Source organism: Streptopelia decaocto (genome assembly GCF_964273445.1).
Source record: "Streptopelia decaocto genome assembly, chromosome: 25".
In the NCBI taxonomy this organism is placed as follows: domain Eukaryota; kingdom Metazoa; phylum Chordata; class Aves; order Columbiformes; family Columbidae; genus Streptopelia; species Streptopelia decaocto.
In genome coordinates, this window is record NC_138680.1 from 703366 (window position 1) to 713580 (window position 10215).

Consider the following 10215-nt stretch of genomic DNA (forward strand, 5'->3'; position numbering starts at 1 on the left):
CTTCCCTTCCCTTCCCTTCCCTTCCCTTCCCTTCCCTTCCCTTCCCTTCCCTTCCCTTCCCTTCCCTTCCCTTCCCTTCCCTTCCCTTCCCTTCCCTTCCCTTCCCTCCCCTCCCCTCCCCTCCCCTCCCCTCCCCTCCCCTCCCCTCCCCTCCCCTCCCCTCCCCTTTGTGCCAACCTGCTGTGTCAAAAATCAACCTCCTCACCCCCAGCTCACCGACCCCACATCACATGGTCCAAACCACAAATGATTCTTCTGATTTTATTGACTTCTGGTTTCACACGATTCCCCCCCAGCTTGGAGAAGGCTTTGATCATTTTCACGAGCTTATCCCCGCAGACAGAAAGGTTGGATGTTTTTAATCGCTAAAGGAGGGAGTGCTTGCACCGTCACACATCGCTGGGTGTTGCGGGGATAAAGCAGCACCAAAATATCGTCAGCATCACAGGGCACCCTGGTCCTGCTGCTCTCTCTACAAGGCATGGCTTAGAGAGCACCACACAGCTAGCAAGCACCTTCAGCTGCTTCTAAATAGCTTTAAACCTGGCTTAAATCCCTGGCCTTGGTGTAGGGATCCACTTACTCCACTGCCCGTTGAGCCAGATCCTTCCTGAGGGACTGTGGCCATGGGCACCTTTGTTAAAACACAGCGATGGGGCTGAGATTGGGGTGATTTGGGGATTATTGCCCCTCAATTAAACGCAGCTCGTTCCCGCCCAGCAGGGCTTTACCAAACCTGCCTGGACAGGCCCGTGCATGGTTTCGTCTCAGGGAGGTGCCACAACCCCTGGGGCTGCCAAGTCCCACGTGGAGTTTCATGAGCCCAACAAAGCTTTACAAGCCCAAAGTCACCATTTGAGAGGGGGAAACCACCCCTGGGGGGCTCAGCCCCCTCAGCCCAGCAGGTCTGGGGGATGCAGGTGGAGGTTGATGTTCTTCTGATGGTCCACATGGCCCTTGGACACTGGTGGGGATCAAGCGACGGCGGGTGTTGCTGCTGGAAGCTGCTGGGTTTTGCCTTCTGGTGGTTTTGGGGTTGTCTTGACTTCTCTCCTGCCCATGGCAGCTCTTGGATCCCCTCATCCCTACGCCGGGAGAAGGGGTTTGCCCTCCAAAGGGTGTCCAGGGGTCAGCGGTGGACATGGCGGTGGAAAGAGCTCTAGGTGGGTAAGGTCCAAGGCAAGCGAGCTGGGAAGGGGAACAGCGTCTTCCTGGGCTGTTGTCTTGGCTTTGCGTTAGAGCAGGACATGCTACGGGTCATTGAGAGCGGAAAATAAGGCATTGGGGATGATCTGGGGGGAGCGGAAGGTCCTGGCCGGTGGGACGCCAGGCGTTAGTCCTTCTTCGTAGACTTGGTGGCATCCGTGCGCCTTTTCAGCCACATCAGGTCGATGTAGATGTTGCGCTTGAGGACGGCGCTGGCGCACATGAAGGCCCCGTGCATGGCGCCCATGAAGCCGGCCACGCTCAGGTCTTGCCCTGGAAGACAGTGGGAGGCAGCGATGGCCACAGCCATGGTGGGGACCAGTGAGCAGCCCACGGTCTGTGTCCCCAACTGACCCTCAGTGCTGCTGGATGTCACCATCCCCAGCCACCGCTGACCAGCCCCAAACACTGTTCACCATCCTCAACCACAGCTGACCAGCCCCAACCACCACTGGCCATCCCCAACTACTGTTGACCATCCCCAACCACTGTTGACCATCCCCAACCACCACTGACCATCCTCAACCACCACTGACCATCCTCAACCACCATTGACCATCCCCAACCACCACTGATCATGCCCGATCACCGCTGACCATCCCCAACCACTGCTGACCATCCCCAACCACTGCTGACCATCCCTGATGACCGCTGACCATCTCCAACCACTGTTCGCCATCCCCGACCACCACTGATCAGCTCCAACCACTGTTCACCATCCCCAACCACCACTGACCATCTCCAACCACTGTTCACTGTCCCCAACCACCACTGACCATACCCAACCACCATCCACCTCCCAGCTGCTCCTGTGACAACCCTTGGGTCTGACTGAAGGTTTTCTCCCCCATCTCCTGCTACCCTAGAGGTGTCCTCATGCGAGAACATGGTGTCTGGATGGTGGTACCTGTCAGGTAGAGGTTGGGGACATCTGTCTGTGGCCTCAGGGTGGTGATGGTCTCAGCCTGCAGGCGGGCGATGTTGTGGTCCATTCCGTAGAACTCCCCCTTGGCGCTGGCAATGTAGTGCTGGTTGGTGAGGGGTGTCCCTCCGGAGATGTACTCGATCTGGGGGGGTGACAAGGGGACAACATGGTCAGGCATGATGGGGTGGGGTGTCTCATGCTCCGGAACGCTGCGTTCCTGAGGTACAGGCTGGGCCAGGTTTGCTTGAAGACCTTTGCGTGGTGGCTCTGGCCAAGTTTAGTGCCAGGATGGTCCTGGAGAACCATCGGCCCAAGAGAGGAGCTGCAGGCCCCGTGAATCCTGGGTTTCCTCACCCTGTCCTCGATGCGAGGGTAGAGCTTGAAGACGGCCTGCATGATGACGTCCACAAAGGCCTTCTTCAGGTCCTCGTAATCATCTCCCCGCTTGTTCACCTGCTCGTCCTTCCACTCCTCGAACCACTCGTATTTGGCGAAGGTCAAGACGGAAATGGTGGATTTACCTGCAGCAGGACAAGGTTGGGGCGGTTGTCCCTCTGTCCATCCGCATGGCGCCGTTTTGCTGCCACAAACCCAAACCTCCCCATGCAAACCCCCATGTGGCCCCAGGTCTTTGTGGTCCCATGTCCAGTTGTCTTGGAGGCCACTTCCCACGAGCAACCTCCTCAGTGGCGTTGAGAAGAAGCTCCTCATTTGCAACCAGCAAAAGAACCAAAACCCAAGAGTTCTGAAGCCGCTCCCAAGCGCATGTGGTTGAATTTCAGCCTTTACCTGGGTACCTCGTGTCCCAGGTGGGGTCCTTGGCCGACGGGCAGGTGATGAAAATGAAAGGGATGAGCTTGGCGGCTTCTTCTCTGGAAGCGCTCAGGTAGCGATTCATTCTGCAGAGAGACGCGAGGGTTTGAGGTGGGATTTGGTGAAAACCTTGCCCTGAATCATTGCCACAGCTCAATGCCCACCCGGCCAGGACCTGCCCAGAGCATTTTCTGAGTCACCGCCCAGGAATTCATCTCTCTACGCTTAACGAAGCACAGCTAAGTTGAAGCCAAACCTACATTTCATCCAGGTCGTTTCCTAGATACAGGTAGTAGTTGGTGGCCTCCAGCCCCAGCTCCTCCCTCGAGCCGTTAAGACCCACAAAGACGCTGAAACCCCCTTCACCGTGTGTCGCCAAGCGAAGCTGAGACTGGATCCCTGCAAGATGAAGGGGAAAATCAGTATTTTCTGGGGTCCTCAGCTACAGGGACACGGTTTCTCCTAGAAGAAGCCCCATTCATATCTACGTTGGCTTGTAGAACGGATTTATCTCGAAACGCACAGTGTGTGTGCTCAAGGGGTGGGATGGCAACTCCTGCAAACCGCAAGGACGGCGGCAGCACCGTGATTGCCTGTAGGGGCTTTAGGGGACATGTGGCTTGAGATTTTGCTGTATTTAATGACTTCCTTGGGTTCGAATGCGCTGCAAACGTTGAATTATTGTAGACCAAGACTATATCGTTGCCCAGAAAGCTCTTGCTCAGCTATGTCCCTTCCCACCCAACCATGTCCCCTTCCACCCAACCACGTCGCCTTCCACCCAACCACGTCGCCTTCCACCCAACCACGTCGCCTTCCACCCAACCACGTCCCCTTCCACCCAACAACGTCTCCTTCCACCCAACCATGTCCCCTTCTACCCAACCATGTCTCCTTCCACTCAACCATGTCACCTTCCACCCAACCATGTCACCTTCCACCCAACCATGTCCCCTTCTACCCAACCATGTCTCCTTCCACTCAACCATGTCACCTTCCACCCAACCATGTCACCTTCCACCCAACCATGTCCCCTTCTACCCAAACATGTCCCCTTCCACCCAACCATGTCCCCTTCCACCCAGCCATGTCCCCTTGCACCCAGCTGTGCCCCTTCCACCCAGCTGTGCCCCTTCCCAACCAACTGTGCCCCTTCCACTCAACCATGTCCCCTTCCACCCATGTGCCCTTCCACCCAACCGTGCCCCCTTCTACCCAACCATGCTCCTTTCCAACCAACCATGCCTCTTTCCACCCAACTGTGCCCCTTCCACTCAACCACGTCCCCTTCCACCCAACCACATCCCCTTAAATCCAACTGTGCTCCTTCCCAAGCGAACCGTGTCCCTTTCCACCCAACCATGTCCCCTTCCACCCAACTGTTCCCCTTCCAAAGCAGAAAGGAGCTTTCATGGCACCACTAAACACAACTTTAAGTGGACATTTCACCACCTTCCACCATTTTTGGGGCACTCCGCTGGGGTGTTTAGGGAAAGCACACAGCCATTTGCTCATTTTATAGCCAGTTTCAGCCAACTAATTTCATTTTGATTGAAAACTCTGTGAAGAAACGTGTGGCGTTTGGAATGTCGTGAAAAAAGCCACTGGATTTTGCTGATTTCTAGCAAATAATTATAAAGAAGTCGCTTTTTTGACCTGTCGTAACCCCAACGCAACCCAACGCTGCCGCGTTTTACCGGGTAGAGCCCGCGCCTCCGCCGGCAGGAGCCGCTCGTAGGTATTGAAGATCCCGGCGTCCGAAATGATAACGGGGGCGTAGATATTCACCAAATCTTGGCCTTTCTTGACGCTCACGCCTGGAACGGAAAGGCGGGGGGGTTATAAAAGCAACGCGGCGGTCGGGAGGAGAGGTGGATGCCCCATCCCGCGCCGGCGCTCACCGCAAGCCCTGCCCTGCGAGTCCAGGAGGATCTTCTGCACCGGCGCCCGGCCCAGGACGTTCCCACCGGTTTTGCGGATGACGTTGATGGTGTGGAAGGCGATTTCCCCGCTCCCCCCTTTGGGGTACCAGGCGCCTTGGAGAAAGTGGTTGACCAGGAGGCTGTGCATGGAGAAGGACGTCTTGGAGGGCAACGTGCCTGGAAGAAAAGGGGCAGAATAAGGTGGATTTGTGGCAAATTGTGGTTTTGTGGCTTATACTGAAGTTTTTAGGGCAGGGAATCACAGAATCGTAGAATCATTTCAGTTGGAAGAGACCCTCAGGATCATCGAGTCCAACCATGCTGGTGAGGAACGACGGGTCATTGGCACATGGAGGAGCAGGGACGGTGACAGACATGCTCAGCTATGTCCCTTCCCACCCAACCATGTCCCCTTCCACCCAACCATGTCCCCTTCCACCCTTCCACCCAACCATGTCCCCTTCTACCCAACCATGTCCCCTTCCACCCAGCCATGTCCCCTTCCACCCAACCATGTCCCCTTCCACCCAACCATGTCCCCTTCTACCCAACCATGTCTCCTTCCACCCAACCATGTCCCCATCTGAGATGAGGTTCTTAGGGACGCACGTTGGGTCAATGGCTGACGTGGCCTGGTTGATGTGACCAGCGTTGGCCAAACGGTTGGACCCCACGACCCTGAGGGGCTATTCCAACCCCAAACGGATTCCATTCTCATCCCTAAGGAGTTTTAACATCACGTCCCTGGGTGACCTACCGTAGGTGGGGAAGATGTAGCAGAGGATGGCTCGGAGCTCGGGGTTGGTGGTCAGTCCGTCCACCACGTCGCGGAGGCTGCGCGTGGCCAGGTGGCAGAAGGGGACGAAGCGCGGCAGCAGCCCCGAGCGGCACAGCAGCCCGGCCAGCGCGCGTGGCAGCACCTTCAGCACGTTCAGCACCGTGGCCCCGCGGCTGGCGCGCTGCGGGGGGGACGAGGCTGTCACCGAGCGGCCACCCCCAGGAGGAAGGTGGATGACGCCGGTGTGGGCTCAAAAAATGCTCAAAAGTGGCTTTTTCGCCTTAAATTTACAGCCGAGAGGCGACGGCATCTCTGAAGTGCTGCATCTTGGGGGGTTGCGGGCAAGGGGAGCGACTGATCACCCCAAAATACACCCCCTGCGGCGGAGGCACCTGTGCCAGTGCGTACTGGGAGCTGGCACGGAGCACTGGGAGCTGGTATGTGACACTGGGAACTGGTACTGAGTACTGGGAGCTGGTGTTCAGCCCTGGAAACTGGCAATGGGAGCTGGTACGGGGTGCTGGGAACTGACACTGGGAGCTGGTACCGAGCACTGGGAGCTCATACTGGGCAATGGGAGCTGATGGTGGGCACTGGGAGCAGGTACAGAGCACTGGGAGCTGATATCTGGCACTGGGAGCTGGCACTGGGAGATGACAGTGGGCACTGGGAGCTGGTATCTGGCATTGGGAATGGACACTGGGCTCTCAGAGCTGGTACTGGGAGCTGATGGTGGGCACTGGGAGCAGGTACAGAGCACTGGGAGCTGATGGTGGCACTGGGAGCTGATGGTGGCACTGGGAGCAGGTACAGAGCACTGGGAGCTAATGGTGGGCACTGGGAGCTGGTATCTGGGATTGGGAGCTGATGGTGGGCACTGGGAGCTGATGGTGGCACTGGGAGCTGATGGTGGCACTGAGAGCAGGTACAGAGCACTGGGAGCTGATGGTGGGCACTGGGAGCTAATGGTGGGCACTGGGAGCTGATGGTGGGCACTGGGAGCTGGTATCTGGCACTGAGAGCTGGCACTGTGCGGCGGTTCCAAGGCATAAATTAATTAACACTAATTGAGCAGTGCTTGCTGACGGTTCCCATCACTCACAGGGAGCAGCGAGAGCACAGGGGGGACCACGAGTCTCGTGGGGAGGGGGTTCAAACTGCAGGTGGGGGGTTTTGAGGCAGAAAAGGGAGATTTTGGGTGTCTCTCAGCACTTTTGTTATTCTCTGCAGTTACCCAGCGCCGGGGGGGGGTGTGTAGGGGGGAATTTCTCCTCCCCACACAACCCCACAGAGCCAAAAACCCCCCCAAAACTCCGCGCATCCCCCTTCACCTGCACCAGCCGCTGGAACTCATCGATGGCCGCCTCCTCGCCGGGGAACTGCTCCTTCAAGCCTTGGTAAAACTCCCTCTTTCCCGAGTAAATGCGGTAGGTCTTGGCGCTGCCGGGCTCCCCCAGGACGACGGCGTCGTAGACGTGGGGCAGCCGGGCCCACTCCAGCTGCCCCTCGGTCAGCTGGTCGAGCATGAACCGCGTCAGGGAGCCCTCGTGCATCCGCCCCACGTAGTGGATCCCTGAGAAACGCGGTGGCGCTTGGGTTTAGTTTGTGTTACTTTACACCCCCCGGGGCGCTCGGGACCCCCCTCTTATTGCTTCACCCTCACCCCAGGAGGGGAAAGGGAAAAGCCGGGACACACGCGTCTCCAGGTCAAGGGGGAAGTGAGTGGCTCATACTGGGAGCTGGTGGTGGGCACTGGGAGCTTATCAGGGCTTATCGAGCGGCTTTTAGGAGTTTTCTTACCCATTAATATATTTCCTTTTTTATATCGCTGTAAATAATTAATCCCCAGCTCAAGCGGCGCACAAAACTGGACTTTGTGTGGCCAGAAGGAATTTGCCGAGGGACATGTGCGCTGGGTTACACCCCCCGTATGGGCAGGGGTTCTATAGGTGATTCTATAGGGGTGTGACAGCACCTCGGATTCGGGGCGGGTGTGTGATATAACATCACCCGTGCAGAAAAAGCGCTTGTATAACACAACCCGGGGCGGGGGCCGGGGACACCCACGCTGGGTTTGGGGCGCGATTTCCCCCCCCCCGCCCCGCCCTGCGGCTGAGCCCCCGAGCCCTGGAGCGAGTTGTTGGCCGTTACCAGTGTCGAACTCGTAGCCCTTCTCGGTGAAGGTGTGGCAGCAGCCCCCCAGCTTGCCGTGCTGCTCCAGCACCAGCACGCGCCGGCCCGCCTTGGCCAGCAGCGCGGCGGCCGCCAGCCCCCCGATGCCGCTGCCCACCACGATGGCATCGAGACCCTCGGGGACTTTATCTGCCGAGAAAACTGGGGGGGGGGGGGAAACAGGGGGGTGGGAGAGTCAGCGGTGGGATGGGGCACCCCCCGAGTGGGACCCCCAGAATCCTGCTGGGGGTGATGGCACTCGGGGGGTGATGGAGCCTCGCAGGGGGATGGCACCCTGCGGGGGATGGCACCCTGGGGGGGGTCATAGAGCCCCAGGGGCTGATGATGTGCTGGTGGAGGAGATGGCACCCTGGGGGGTGATGCCACCCTGGGGGGGATGTCACCTCGCTGAGAGATGCCACCCTGGGGGGGATGTCACTCTAGGGGGGACATGCTGCCCCAGGGGGTGACACTGTGCTGGGGGGTGATGCCACCCTGGGGGGGATGTCACTCTAGGGGGGACATGCTGCCCCAGGGGGTGACACTGCGCTGGGGGGTGATGCCAACCTGGGGGGGATGTCACTCTAGGGGTGACATGCTGCCCCAGGGGGTGACAATGCGCTGGGGGGGGGGGGTGATGCCACCCTGGGGGGTGGTGCCAGGGCAGGGGGGGATGTCACTCTGTGGGGGACATAGAGCCCCAGAGGCTGATGATGTGCTGGTGAAGGAGATGTCACCCTGGGGGGGATGTCACCCTTGGGGGGGATGTCACCCTGGGGAGCTGATGCCACCTTGGGGGGGTGATGCCACCTCGCTGGGCAACGCCACCCTGGGGGGGATGTCACTCTAGGGGGGACATGCTGCCCCAGGGGGTGACACTGTGCTGGGGGGTGATGCCACCCTGGGGGGTGACACTGCCTTGGTGGGTGATGCACCCCCCCCAGTGAGTGATTCCCCACCGTGGGTGCTGCCCCCCAGCAGTTGATGGCCCCCAGTGGGTGCTGCCCCCCGCCCCAGTTAGTGATGAGCTCCCGGTGGGTGACACAGCCCCAGTGGGTGATGTCCCCCCCACCCAGTGGGTGACACCCCAGTGGGTGCTGCCCCCCGGTGGGTGACGCAGCCCCAGTAGGTGATGTCCCACACACCCAGTGGGTGACACCCCCAGGTCAGTGATGCCCCCCGGTGGGTGCTGCCCCCCCATCAGTCAGTGCTGCCCCCCACCAGTTAGTGCTGCCCCCCATCAGTCAGTGCTGCCCCCCCGGTGGGTGCTGCCCCCCCATCAGTCAGTGCTGCCCCCCCATCAGTCAGTGCTGCCCCCCGGTGGGTGCTGCCCCCCCATCAGTCAGTGCTGCCCCCCGGTGGGTGCTGCCCCCCCATCAGTCAGTGCTGCCCCCCCATCAGTCAGTGCTGCCCCCCCATCAGTCAGTGCTGCCCCCCGGTGGGTGCTGCCCCCCCATCAGTCAGTGCTGCCCCCCCATCAGTCAGTGCTGCCCCCCCATCAGTCAGTGCTGCCCCTCGGTGGGTGCTGCCCCCCCATCAGTCAGTGCTGCCCCCCCATCAGTGAGTGCTGCCCCCCATCAGTCAGTGCTGTCCCCCCATCAGTGAGTGCTGCCCCCCATCAGTCAGTGCTGTCCCCCCGTCAGTCAGTGCTGCCCCGGGGTCAGTGCTGTCCCCCCATCAGTCAGTGCTGCCCCCGGTGGGTGCTGCCCCGGGGTCGGTGCTGCGGGCTCCCGTTCCCGGGGTCCCGTACCTGTCTTCACCACGGTCCTTCTCACCGCCTTGTCGGTGACGATGGGGGCCGGGGGGCGCCGGGCATCGGCGGTGAAGGGGCTGGGGCCGCTGCCGGTGCCCCAGAGCAGCCGCAGCAGGAACAGCAGCAGCAGCAGCAGCGCCAGGAACAGCAGCGCGCCCGGGCCCAGCATCGCGATCTGCCCGCCGAGCGGCCGCGGCGGGGACGGCACCGCGGGGCGGGCGGGACGGGGCGGGACCGCGGGGCGGGCGGGACGGGGCGGGACCGCGGGAGGCGGCGCCGAGCGCCGGCGGCCCAGAGCGGGCACGGAGCTGGTACCTGATACCGGCAGGCGCTGGAGGTGGTGGCGAGTGCTGCGAGCTGATACTGGGTACGGGGAGGTGGCGCTGCGAGCTGGCGCTGAGTAGTGGGAGGTGGCACTGGGGACAGGGAGGTGACACTGAGTACTGGGAGATGGCACTGGGAGCTGGCGCTGAGTACTGGGAACTCTTACCTGGCACTGGGAGCTGGTGCTGAGTACTGGGAGGTGGCACTGGAAGCTGGCACTGAGTACAGGGAGGTGGCACCGGGCACTGGAAAATGGCACTGAGAGCTGTACTGAGCACTGGGAGGTGGCACTGGGCACAGGGAGGCGACACTGAGTACTGGG

General features: G+C 60.4%; 1 protein-coding gene across 1 annotated transcript; it reads right to left on the minus strand.

Annotated features, from left to right (window-relative positions):
- Positions 1-247: 247 nt before the first annotated feature.
- Positions 248-9785, minus strand: RETSAT (retinol saturase). Its single transcript, XM_082072745.1, has 11 exons — positions 9567-9785; positions 7796-7978; positions 6976-7217; positions 5624-5825; positions 4846-5043; positions 4642-4761; positions 3205-3343; positions 2921-3030; positions 2486-2652; positions 2114-2273; positions 248-1479 (listed from the first exon to the last, which is right to left on the minus strand). The coding sequence occupies exons 1-11, from the start codon at positions 9736-9738 to the stop codon at positions 1334-1336; spliced, it is 1839 nt and encodes a 612-aa protein (XP_081928871.1). The 5' UTR covers positions 9739-9785; the 3' UTR covers positions 248-1333.
- Positions 9786-10215: the final 430 nt, after the last annotated feature.